This window comes from Rutidosis leptorrhynchoides, chromosome 5 (genome assembly GCF_046630445.1).
Source record: "Rutidosis leptorrhynchoides isolate AG116_Rl617_1_P2 chromosome 5, CSIRO_AGI_Rlap_v1, whole genome shotgun sequence".
Lineage (NCBI taxonomy): Eukaryota > Viridiplantae > Streptophyta > Magnoliopsida > Asterales > Asteraceae > Rutidosis > Rutidosis leptorrhynchoides.
This window is the reverse complement of record NC_092337.1, coordinates 382,622,826-382,636,570: the sequence shown is the minus strand read 5'-3', so window position 1 is coordinate 382,636,570 and position 13,745 is coordinate 382,622,826. Positions and strand designations below refer to the sequence as shown.

At 36.3% G+C, this 13,745-nt stretch overlaps 1 protein-coding gene across 1 annotated transcript; it reads left to right on the top strand.

The window, feature by feature from the left end:
* Positions 1-7,768: 7,768 nt before the first annotated feature.
* On the top strand, positions 7,769-13,137 carry LOC139850434 (probable metal-nicotianamine transporter YSL6). The gene is made up of 7 exons (XM_071840007.1): positions 7,769-8,351; positions 9,637-9,809; positions 10,172-10,269; positions 10,657-10,794; positions 10,991-11,180; positions 11,279-11,411; positions 12,036-13,137. The coding sequence occupies exons 1-7, from the start codon at positions 7,985-7,987 to the stop codon at positions 12,998-13,000; spliced, it is 2,064 nt and encodes a 687-aa protein (XP_071696108.1). The 5' UTR covers positions 7,769-7,984; the 3' UTR covers positions 13,001-13,137.
* The last annotated feature ends 608 nt before the right edge of the window (positions 13,138-13,745 follow it).

Sequence of the window (13,745 nt, the reverse complement as noted above, 5' to 3'; positions counted from 1 at the left end):
CTTTTATTCCATTCGCCGAAGAAGATTGTATCATCAGCATATTGGAGGTGTGTAATATTGAGATTGTCATGTCCGATCTTTAATCCTTGCAAATGACCATTGGCTAATGCTCTTTTGACAAGTATGTTAAGACCTTCAGCAACAATGATGAACAGGAATGGCGAAATGGGGTCACCTTGTCGAATTCCCCTTTCAGGGGAAAATTCTTTGGTGGGAGAGCCATTGATTAGTACAGAAATAGATGATGACCAAAGGCATGCCCGAATGAAACCAATCCATTTTGGACCAAAACCCATGAAGTGCATGGTTTTAAATAGAAAGTCCCACTCAATGCAGTCAAATGCCTTTTCGAAGTCAACTTTAAAGATTAAACCTTTTTGTTTTTTACGTTTTAATTCATCAATTATTTCGTTTGCAATTAGGACACTATCTAGGATATTTCGACCTTTGAGGAAAGCTGTTTGTTCACTACCAATGATTTTATGAATGACCATGGCAAGGCGATTGGAGAGTATTTTGGTGAGAATTTTATAGTAGCTACCTATTAGACAGATTGGGCGATATTCATTTAATCCGATTGGGTTGGGTTTTTTCGGGACTAATGTGAAGAAAGATGCATTACATCCTTTGGAGATTTCTGAGTTTTCCCAGAACCAATCTAGAGATTTAATGAGGTCGGTTTTAATCAGTTCCCAATGTTTTTTAAAGAATCTCATGTTGAAACCGTCCGGCCCAGGAGCTTTAGAGCTATCGCAATTACATATGGCTTCCCATATTTCTTTTTCGTTAAATTTAGCTTCTAGGAGTTGATTGTCCAAGGAAGAAATGTATTCAAGATGTGAAACATGATCGAAAGGGCATTCGTCACGTAAGTGTTTGGATCGGAAGATGTTGTTAAAATAGGAATATGCTTCTTGTTTTATTAGATTAGGATCTTCAGTCCATGTACCATTAATTGAAAGCCCGTGGATGTTGTTTTTACTTGTTCTTCTTTTGATATAGTTATGAAAGTATTTCGAATTTTCATCACCCTCAAGCGCCCATTTGATTCTAGATTTTTGTTTAAGCATGTTTGTTTTCTTTTTTTCTTTGACGATGTGATGCATTTTTTCATCGATCCATTTTTGTTTTTCAGTTTCGGATAAAGGTCTAGTTTCGGCGGTTTGTTCCCAATTATTACATTCAGTAAGATGATCACGTATTTGGGAGTCTAAGTTATCAAGTTGATTACTATGTTTTTTAAGTTCTAATTTAACGTTTTTTAGTTTGTTACGGAAAATGCAGTCAGGCCTATTCCCACTAATTGGGATCAACCAAGCCTTTTCTATGATGGTGTCGGCATCTTTTAAATCTAGCCATGTGTCAAAGACACGTATTGGCTTAGGGCCAGAATCGAGGAGGTTATTTCTTAGGATAATGGGACAGTGGTCAGAAAGGTCCCGATCAAGAGTTTTGGAGGATGTGTTGGGCCAGATAGTGAAGATGCCATCGGAAATGAGGAATCGGTCAAGTTTACTAAACTTCATTGTTTTTTCACAAATCCTTGTGAACCTTTTACCGCCTAAAGGAAGATCAATTAATCCAGAGTTATTTATAAAGTTATTAAAATTATCTGCCCAATTTTGATTATACTCTGTGTTCATGCGTTCTGTTTTGTTTCTTACTTCGTTGAAGTCACCAAAAACAATGTGTGGGATATTAAGGGAGTTAGTAAGGGATGAGAGTTCGCTCCAAAGTCTAAGTTTTTTTGAATGGGAATGGGGGCCATAAACATTAATGAAGGCAATTTCAGAGTCATGACCCGCCCACGTGCCACAAATTGCAAGAAAGAATTCACCCTCAATAGCATAGTTGAACGAAAAGATATTAGTATCCCAAATAGTTAGGATACCTCCGGAAGCACCATCCGAATCCTTTTGGACGAATTTAAAATCAGAATTACCCCAGAAAGATTCAATGGTGTTGTCACGTGTTTGGCCGCATTTGGTTTCCTGGAGGCCTAGAATTGATGGTTTTTCTTTATAGCAAATACGTTTAAGCCAGCTTATTTTACCCGTTTGTCCAATACCCCGAATATTAAGAGAAATCGTACACATGAGAAAAAACTTACAGAATCGATGTGACGGAGGTGGATTCATGGGTTGTTGCGACGAATCCCGATGCTTTTCCCGAATTCGAACGTATCCAAGCTTTTGCTAGAGGTAGAACCTTTCTTTTTAGTCTTTTTGTTATGTACCATGTCCATATGAGATCCCTTCGAGACGTAGGATGTGCTACCACCACCGTTAGACGAGGACTTACAACGTTTAGCCAGTTGAGAGATTCTAAGCTTTTGGCCACTTCTAGCTAGATGTTTGATGTAAAGCATATTGGATCTAGGTCTTTTAAAATCTGGGTTTTGAGAGGTGTTTTTTGACTTAATGATAGGTTTGGCGATGGTGCTAGAAATTTTTCTCTTTTTAGAAATTTCTTTACCCGTATAAAGTAAAGGTTCGAGGTTGAAAGGATCGGAATTTGTTTGTTGTGTAGCGTTAGGGGCAGGCATAAAATTTAATGGAGAGTTGGATTGAGGGTTTAAAGGGGTAGTACAGGGGGTGTCGTTTGTGGTATGGTGAGGGAGGGTTTCGGGAACAGAATCTGCATGTTCTTGTGTCACTATTGGTGAGCATAAATCATTTGTTAGAATGTGTTGAGGTGAGCTGTCCATATTAGATTTACCCGAGATGTGGCTAGGTGTAACAGGGGTATCATTTACATGATTCGATGGGCCGTTAATAACAGTGTTGGGCTGCGGGATTGCAAGGGTATCCTCTCTTGGTGGGCTTGGGGGGGTATTGGTGGTAATGGGCTGCGTGATTACAGTGGACTCCAAAGGGATGGTTTTTGGTTTTGGTTGATATGAGGTGGTATTATATGGCCTTGCTGTATTAAAATCAGGAATAGGAGGTGGTTCAATTGGATCAGTTTCATTCGATGGGCTAGTTTCTTTTGTAGAGCTAGTATTATTTAAAACAGTTTCGGGATTGGAAGGATTATGGGTGTGAGGGTTTGTGGTGTCAAAGTGGTTGATGGGTTTCGATATGCTAGGAGATTGGAGAGATTGGTTATCGGCATTATTATTAAAGGGACGAGTATCCATTCGTTTAGAGGAATTAGAGGAGGTTTGGTGAGGAGGCGTGGGATCGTGGTTGTTGTTACGGGTGGTCTTTTCAGCGTTTCCTTCAACTCGATTTTCACAATCCAAGTGGGACTCTTCGTCAGAAATGTGATCGTCCGAAAGAATTTCATCATCCCAATTCGACGAATTATCGATATCACCATAAGTGTTAAACATAGAAAAGTTTTGAACTTCAATGATGTAAGCCTTAGATTGATTGACGTCACCGGGGTTGATAATAACTTGGCCGTTTATCGGTGAGAAATTGTTTGTTTTGATAATTACCGAGCCATGCGATAAATCTTGGTTGTTCTCATTGGTTATAGAGCAATTAAACGTTTCAATTACCTCGCCCCAATTTTTTGCTATGTCAATGAATGTGGATTCTAACCAACAAGTAATAGGTACCCCGAATATGTTAACATAAACAAGTCTACCAGAGGTTTTGTAAATTTCGGGATCCCATGGGTTTATATCTTCAAGCCATTTCCATAATGGGTGTTCCGAATTGTTAATCAAGTCTAGGGCCGGGTTGGGTTCCTCAAATATAAGCATTAGATCATGCCCGCCCAGGTATTTGATAGTAAACCCACCAAGGTTTTCACTTTCACATATTTCATTAAAATATTCAAGGAATTCAAGATCTTTAACTTTGGCAATAACCGCTTGACCAAGTATTTGGATAAGATCATCATTAGAATTTACCTTAATCGAGGGGATGCCGTAGTTTGTAGCCTGCTTGTTTAGGACCACTTCTTTGAAATTCCTTTCGTCTACAGGTGAGTTAAATGCAACCTTAACATTGTTCCTAGAACCCGATTTTGCATTGTTAGGCTGTGGAGCTTGTTTCTTTCCTTCGGGATCACGGGCCTTGTATACTTTGAGTAAATTGTCACCCGCAACAATGAGACTTAGTCTCCTCGCAAGAGAATCTTTGTGGTAATCTGGAACGTCTAAGAATCTAACAAAACCAAACTTCCTTCCGTTTTTTAAGGTCTTCCTGGGGATGTAAACCTCGTGGATATTGCCATATTTTTTGAAAACATCCCATAAGTCCGTTGAACACCAGTGTTCGGGAAAGTTGTAGAAGAGGTATGAAGTAATTCTAGACTTGTCGATCGGTTTTGGCAATTGATTTGTTTTAGAATTATTCGCATCTGGAAAAGGCTTGCCATAACGATTGATAAGGTTGGTGGCTGATTCCCGTATTTTGAAGTTGTTGTATAATTGATTGTAGGATGAGTTTAACCTTGTCGAGTGATGATTGAGACCAGATTTGGATCGGACAAGGTGGGTTGGATTCTGATGGTTATTGTAATTAGGGTTAGGGTTTTTTGAAGGTGAGTTTTGCTTATTATGATCAATTTTAACCCAAATACCCTGATTGATAGGCTGATATCGGATATGCTTGTTATCAGCAAAGAAAGATTGTTTCGACTGGGATTGGTTGTTCGATGCTTTTGGTGTAAAAGGGGATGTCGGTATGTTTGACATGATAAAAGAGTATTTCAAATAGAATAGCACGTAGAAGAAGAAAACAAAAACAGAAATTAGAATCAAAAAGGAGAGAGCGTCATGACACCTTCTCTGAGATACTTAATTTCAACCTTATAAACCCTAGCATCAAAAACCCCAAATTACATTCTCCATCAATTAACTCTAATCAAAACCCAAACTTCATCATCATGAAAATTCACAGCCCTCATCGGAAATAGAACGGAATCATCAAAAATCGAACAGTATCACAATATATAATTGTTTAGTAATAATACTAATAATTAAGAATTATCTAAAACACGAATCAACAATCGACCTACTTATACGTTGAAATCAACAATAAAAGTATATATCAATCGGACACACGAATTAGTATTAATAACGAACGATCGATACGATTAGATGAGAATGATTAAGATGTAAAATCTAATAAAATAATGAACAGACCTCCACGGTAGGATTGCCTCTGCTATCGAAGATCTGACGAGCGTGAACTGATTTGATGGTAGCCATGAGATTAAGATCTAACAATGAGAGATCTGAGATCTGAGATCATCGATCTAAAGGTGTGAAGTATAGAAAATATGGTACAGAGTGGAATGAACGAATTTGAAAAGGTTAGAATATTAATCTTAAATCTAGAGGAAGATACGTTCTTAGCTGGTGGTAGTGGTACGAACCCCGATGACGACAATAACCGCGGATTGATTGATCTACGAATGTATAAAGTTGTTGTATTCAAGACTTGAACTCATAATCTCATAGTTAAAATTATCATCTTAGTCGAACTTACTGTATAATATTCAATCGGTTGGACAGTGATTTGATGTTTGTGAAATTTTAAAGAGGACTTATATTGGGAGTTAGAATTTAATACGTTAAAGTATTTGACTAATATTTGTCGTCTTATTCAGTAGTAGTGGCTGAATAGGATTGATTTGGTTTTACATAAAAAGGCCAGGATTCATAAGGTATGGCACAATCTGTTGGTATATTGTATATAGAAATCATGCTAATAAAAACTTAAGATCGACCATAATATCTAGTTATCTACCACGTACTCATTCTCGGCTTCATTGGCACACCTATCGAGATAGACATTATTTCATCTCGTGGGTCATCTGTTGCTATTGGGTCGACTAAACAGCCGAAGGGATAATGTTTTTTTTATGGATATCAAGAGGAAAAAACAATTACAAAAGAGTTAAAGAGAGCATGGTCTATATATTGTTTTAATTAATATGGTGCTCAAAAATGCACTCTATCACATCGACTTAGAGTAAATTGTGGAGTAATTCATGTAGCTTTATATTAATTTACTTCAAAACCTAAACAAAGCAACATGGTCCATATACGTCTTGGTTGCCACGTTAAAACATATATATAAGACCACCATTTACCCTGACTGTGACGTCATGGGCGAATGATATACTTTTTGACGATGTGCCAAGGTTAGTATTTAACTTTCTTTAACCCAAAATGTCAAGTTTTTGTGTCAAATATTGGTGGAGTGATGTGATAAAATATAATTGGAAATAGAGTGGGAAAAAATAAATAAATTAAATAATATATTAATATTAAATAAAAAAAAATCATTCAATTGGTTGCTTTAGGCTTCACCATTCCGTCAAGTTGCTGACTAATAGAAGCTTCCGTCACTTTTGACGCTGCAATATGCGCGTCTCCTTCCGTCACAAATGATCCAGCTCACCTGATGGGAGCAAGGTAACGCTGCGTGTTAGCTGGTCTAAAGAAATAAGAGGATAAAGTCATTAAATACTAGGAATCCCGAACACAACAATCTAAAATCTAAAAATTATCTTTAAATTAAATCCAATCATGGACTTTAACATACAATTATAATATAATTTTAAAAAGTTGATTGCCCGAACGTGTGTTTTACGTGTAAATGATGAGGGTCGTTGAAAGAAATGATCTACTTATGCCAAAAAAAAAATCGCCGTTAAAAAAAAAAATAATTTTAAAAAGTTGATTACATATATAGTTTTACATACAAACATCACTTTGTTAAATAATAGAAAAATAACAATAATACTCAATTTTACAAAATGTGTAGTATGAAGAGGCATGTGTAAACATTCATTCTTTTGTAGTAGAATAAAAGGTATCATTTCTATAGTGAAATGCAATAAAAGTTATCCCTCTAAGTAATTTCAGTATCTTTCAAGATAATGAAATTTAACATTGAAGTTAAAAGTGGAGAAATGATTAAGTATCTAATTTATTATTTTATTATTTTTTTACTACTTTTAACATATTATTTAGTGACTATTATTTCATTTAATACAAATCATTTTATCTATTATTTAATTTATTTAACAATATATTTGACCGAACTCGTTTAAAATAATCAGCCCATATAAAAGAAATTTGGCCAAGTTTTTTGCCCCATCTTTTAACCTAATAAAATACTCTACAATACATCACTACGTGACTCTATCCATCTTCTTCGATCTAGAACAAAAGTAAAAGTAAGGAAAGAAAATAAAAGAAAAAAGAAAAAAAAAACAAAGAGCCTTGGTCAACACACTCGTCCAACTTTGCTCCACCAACGCCGAAGCCCAACACCGGCCTCCAACGACGATTTAACACGGGCACGGAGTCCTCGACGTCGGATTGCTTTAATGCCAAAAAATACCAACGACTTTTAGTGCTCTAACTGGAGAGATTATAGAAACACTGTAAGTTCAAAAGGTGTTTGTTGGCAAGGACGTCCCGACAATGTGTTTTCTTTATACACCCACCAGACTCACTCCGAAGTCGGATGCCGAAAATTACTTCCACCGGGTTCAACATAGGTGACAGGGGCAACCCTTTTCCCACTGTCACAAGAGTTGTAAATTCTTATCGTGAGTGAGAATCGAACATGCGCATATTTTAAATTCAAAGCTTCCACGTTACTAGTCACATTTTAACCTACAAAAACAATGTACTCCTTATATTGCAACTTTCACATCGACCATATTTAATCACTTTATCAACAACAACCCGAATCTTAATCCAAAACAACCTTCTATTTTTTCTCTCTAAAAAAAATACCGAATTAAATGTGATGAAATTAGTCCTGCAGAATCCAATTTTTGAACTTAGATAAATCCAATGACCAAAAAAATAGGAAGAGGAATCCCTACAAAATAGGCGCACACCAAAATCCAGATAAACAATTTCATTACACCAAGCAATCTGCCCTGTATTTAGCTAACATTCATTCCATCCCTACACTCCACCCTTTTCTTCCTTCCCTAAAAAAAGAATAAAAATAAAAAAAATTCTAAATTATCTTCACATCTTTCATCTGATCTGATAAAAATGGGAACAGAAACTAACAGATCAACCGTCGAAATAACGGAACCGTTACTCGATGAATCTAGTCAACAAAAAACAATAGATACAGAATTAGAATCTATACCTGAATGGAAAGATCAGATCACCATAAGAGGATTAATTGTCAGTGCTTTATTAGGAACACTTTTTTGTATCATTACTCATAAGTTGAATCTCACAGTTGGAATTATTCCATCGTTGAATGTTGCAGCTGGTTTGCTAGGGTTTTTTTCAATTAAAACCTGGACTACTTTTAATGAAAAGTTAGGGTTCTTTGTTAAGCCTTTTACTAAACAAGAGAATACTGTTATTCAGACTTGTGTTGTTGCTTGCTATGGCCTTGCTTTCAGCGGTAATTTTATTGCTCTCTCTTCTATTTTAATTATAATAATTATTATATTTATATGTATATGATTTATATTTAGGTTAGTTTTATAGCTGACTAGTGTAATTTTATATGCTACAGTGATTATCAAGTTAACATGTTAATAATTGTTGTCTGTAGTAATAGTTGGATCTTAACATCTGATATTAGCAAATTGGTAGTTAATATTGAGATTAACAAGTTAATAGTTTGCCTCTGCAAATTTGCAATAGATATTAATGCAATTTCACTCGTATCTCAATTTTGGTTGATGACTAGATTTGAAAAAATGTATATAGAACTCATAGACAGTCAAAGGATAATATCTGATAGATTTTTTTGACCTAAATCTAGTAGATTGTGGTGTTTGGATGAAGAACAGACTAAATCAAGTAGATTATTGACATTACTATAGTCCCACTGAGGTCTTTTAATTTCATGTTAGAGGTGGCAAGATGGATGAGTTGAGTGGGTTAGGTAATGGGTCAAAAACGTGCTCAAGTAACTGGTTTTTTTGTGTTCGAGTAAAACGGGTCAGTATGGGTCATGTTGATATATAAACATGTTTTATCTAATTTGTTTGAATACTTAATGAATGATTAATGTGTTAATGACGATTTCAAAGCCTTATAGTCTGTATGAGTTTGTTCACTTGTTCCATATTAGATAAAACACAACCCCAATGGGTGCAAAATGCTATCAATGATGATTGTCCATATGAAATTCACGAGGGTGATTCATCAAAGCTTCCAAATTAGCTTAATTAAAGACTACTTTCATATATGAACTAAAATGGAGTTATTAGTAGCCTGATACCAATTGAGCTTAATAATTTATATTCGCACTCAGAACCAATGTGCGATACAAAATTAATCATATCTAATTAATGTTGTTGTTTATTTGAACTAGGTTTTTTGTATATGTTTAATCGTGTTTATCATCTTTTAATAATTAGACCTTGTCCATTTGCTCCATATTTAACATTAGAGACTGAATACTAAGACACAATACACAAGACATCTTATGTAATGTCCTTTTATATAGCCATATAGGTATTATCACATTTAACATGCTCTTATCTTCTAAATCATTACGGGTAGACGGGTAAGGTTTTCTATGTTCAGACTACCCAAGGATGGCGAGTATTACAACTCAAATGTACGCAGCCTAGCCGGGTTACCCGGGACCGTTTCTGATCCTTTCCCTTGACACCCAAGATGTGCTGCTAATGAGGTCCGAAACATTATTTATGCTAATTATCAAATGTTTGCAGGCGGATTTGGGTCTTATTTGCTTTCAATGGATGAGAGAACATACAATTTGATTGGTGCTGATTACCCTGGTAATCGTGCTGAAGATGTTAAGAACCCAGGGTTATTGTGGATGATGGGTTTCATTTCTGTTGTCAGTTTTCTTGGCCTTTTCAGTCTTGTTCCACTTCGCAAGGTATTGTCTTATTTTCCCTACTTTAATGTAAGTTTTGGCATATATGTAACCTAAACAAGCGTATGATAATGTATTAAATTTGAAAATATTTTTATCTTCACTTGTTCCTTCTCTTTTGTAGGAAAAATGGGTGGTTCCGGGGTGGATAATGGGTCATAGAAGATAATTCTTGAAATGGCCGCTAAATGGGGCGAAATTGCCACATCCACTCTGACACCTGAACTAGGATTGTGGTTTACGTGCCATTTTTAGCTGCTTTTGGATTCCCTACTAATCATAATATGGGAAAACGTTCCCTCATAAAATGCATGTCCCGTAAATCCTAAACAGTTTCTTAATTCTACTTGAGTTTGTGATTTCAGGTAATGGTAATGGATTATAAGCTTACATATCCTAGTGGAACTGCCACAGCAATGTTAATAAATAGTTTTCATACGACTACAGGTGCAGAGCTCGCAAGGTAATATGCGTTCATACTAAAGTATCACTTCCTTTGTACGCTATACCTTCTTGCAAATGATAGGCAAACACACACTAAAGAGAAGGAAATATATATATATTTCAGAATGTTCTTGGCATACAGATAGGTCCCTTTTAGATTGTTGTGGTGCCAGATATTTTAAATGGTCTAGAAAATAAGGGAATTTTCAATCGTAAAAATCTCTAAACTTGGGGGAGAACTGAATCTGGGGCCCAAAAAATTATATTTGGTACTGAAAGCGTTGATCGCTTTTGTCACTCAGTGAGATAACACTCTTTTAGTACCAAAAAATTATATTTGGTACTTTGTGGATACTAACTCTAATGAACTTGTATAACCTTATGATTCTATAATTTCTTGTGACAGGAAACAAGTAAACTCTCTTGGAAAGTATTTGAGCATAAGTTTTGTGTGGAGTTGTTTTAAGTGGTTCTTCAGTGGTGTTGGGGATGCATGTGGTTTTGATAATTTTCCTAGCTTTGGCTTGATGCTCTACAAGAACACGTGAGTTGCGCATGTACTTTTAGATTTTCTTATTTTAAGAATTTTCAGAGTCAAAAATTGCAAACTTAAAAAGTCAAACCGGTGTTACAGTCTGCCTAAAAACGTACGAAACTCAAGGACAAGTTGGATCACCAACTGATTCATATTTCATTATATATAATATACATGTTTTTTCTTTTTTTATTATTTCTTGCAGATTTTACTTCGACTTCAGTCCAACGTATGTGGGTTGTGGTCTTATTTGCCCTCACATAGTCAACTGTTCGGTTCTATTTGGAGCTATTATATCATTTGGCTTTCTTTGGCCCTTCATTACTACACGAGCTGGGGATTGGTATCCAGCTGATCTCGGAAGTAACGACTTCAAAGGTCTCTACGGGTACAAGGTAGATGTTTTTCTTCATCTTTTGCGTTCCGTTACTTGTGAATTCCGTCGCTGCATCTGCAACGATAAATGTTGTTAACCCCTTGTTGCTTGTTGCAGGTTTTTATTTCCATTGCACTTATTCTTGGAGATGGTCTTTACAATCTGGTTAAGATAATTGTCATCACCATTAAGACGGTGTTGAACAACTCCACCAAACAACAAAATCTTCCTGTAACCAAAGAGATTTTAGGTGAGATGAACCTTTCATTACATATGTAGTGGGTCATATCATGTGTCAGTTAACATGCCTAATGAGTGTCACAAGCATGTTTTGATCTAATGAATCGCACAAAAGGAAATGGTGGGTCAAAAGTTGTTCGGACTTCAGAGAGTATTTCTAATGCAAGCAGCTCCCTATATCAGTAAATCAATTTATTCAATAAGTTTTTGGCGTGAAATGTTATGGGTCAACATAATATTACTTGTTTCAACCCAATACAATTTTTCATATTGATCCAAACATGTTTTGACCAGTGTTGTAGAACTCAGAATTGCTCGGACGAGTACCCGATTTTTAAAACTCGGAAAGTACTCGATCAAACTCAGTCAAAACTCGGGATTACTCGGAAAATCGGTCAAAACTTATTCAAAACTCAGGATTACTCGAAAAATTGGTCAAAACAGTCAAAGTCAAACTTTTATTCCCTGAGTTTCTGAGTACTCCATAAAAAGTCCCGACCAAGTACTGCCCTAGTAGTGATTTTTGCAACCTTGGTTTTGACCTGTCACCCCATGTTCTTTCTTTCCCTTTTTTTTGTGAAAATGAAACATTACTCACTTATTTTTATAATTATATTGCCCACGTTCTTTGCAGATTCCGATGCATCCAAATTACAACTCGAGGAACGAGATGCATCCAAATTACAACTCGAGGAACGAAAACGGGACGCCGTTTTCATGAAAGACAGTATACCGACATGGGTTGCAGCATCCGGATACATACTCCTAGTAGCAATATCCATGGCTACAATGCCCCTTATTTTTCCACCACTAAAATGGTACCTCGTTCTATGCTCTTACATCATCGCCCCCGCCCTAGCCTTCTGCAACTCATACGGTTGCGGTCTAACCGACTGGAGTCTCGCTTCTACGTACGGCAAAATCGGTCTATTCATCATTGCATCACTAGTCGGATCCGACGGTGGAGTCATAGCCGGTTTAGCCGCATGCGGAGTCATGATGTCAATCGTTGCAACCGCTGCTGATTTAATGCAAGATTTCAAAACCGGTTACCTTACCTTATCATCCGCCAAATCTATGTTCGTGAGTCAACTAGTAGGAACCGCAATGGGATGCATAATCGCACCCTTAACATTTTGGATGTTTTGGTCTGCGTTCGAAATCGGAGCCCCCGATAGTCCTTATAAGGCTCCGTACGCAGTTATATATCGTGAAATGGCGATTCTTGGCGTCGAAGGTTTTTCTGAGCTTCCGAAAAATTGTTTAGCCTTATGTTGCGTGTTCTTTACAGTCGCGTTAATTTTGAATGTGATTAGGGATTGGGCTCCTTCGAAAGTGGCTAAGTTTGTTCCTATTCCAATGGCTATGGCCGTGCCGTTTTATATTGGGGCTTATTTTGCTATCGATATGTTTGTTGGAACCATCATACTTTTTGTGTGGGAACGAATTAATAAAAAGGATGCTGAAGATTATGCAGGAGCTGTTGCTTCGGGTTTGATATGCGGTGATGGAATATGGACGATTCCGTCTGCGATTCTCTCGATTTTAAAGGTTGATCCGCCGATCTGTATGTATTTTGGACCGGCAGTGAGTTCGTGAAATGCAAGATGGTGAGATTATGTGTATTTTAGACTGAAAAATGGCTGTTGAGATTAGTGTATGTAAATATAATCTCAGTTTCTTTTTTCATTCGGTAATTCGTTATTAATCAAAACTATTTCACAAGGGTTCCATTACTATCAGTGTTGAATGTTGGGGCTTTATACTTGAATGTTCACTGTTTCGATGTTTAATATAATCTGACATATCTGAATTTATGATGATAAATAAATACTGATTGTATTTGAAATTAATATTAATAGGATGTAATTAAAAGAATGGTCGAAAAACATCAAAGTGATTGGTTAAATGCAGAGTTAATTATTCTTGCTTTATATAATTAGGTTATCAAAAGCAATAGTGTATGTAATATTAGTATGATAATTATCGTTGATTTATTTTTGTTTTAAGACTCTTAACAGTATCATCTTTGGTACCGTTATCCTTCGTTTTCTTACGCCACCTGATGGCACTAGCCCGCTATTCCATCGTTTTCCAAAGACATTCTTGATTCTTGAGTTTCGTCGTTTTAGAAAAGTAGAAAGACGGAGACTATGGTGTTTTGGCCCTCCAAATCACAAACTCCAAGTTCCGCTACTTCTTGTATGTGATGTACTCAATGATTAATAATGGTGAGTATAATTTCCCATCAGATATCTTCTAACAAATAATGAAGGTACTTTACGTCGTGCGGTTCATGGCACAATCAACTCTTCTAGTTGTACCTCAAGCTTTTCTTCTTTTG

Coding starts and splice junctions, on each gene's coding strand:
- LOC139850434 (XM_071840007.1), top strand. CDS start 7,985: ATGGGAACAGAAACTAACAGATCAACCGTCGAAATAACGGAACCGTTA. Junction 11,181..11,278: donor AAGGTCTCTACGGGTACAAG/GTAGATGTTTTT, acceptor TGCTTGTTGCAG/GTTTTTATTTCCATTGCACT. Junction 11,412..12,035: donor TGTAACCAAAGAGATTTTAG/GTGAGATGAACC, acceptor CGTTCTTTGCAG/ATTCCGATGCATCCAAATTA.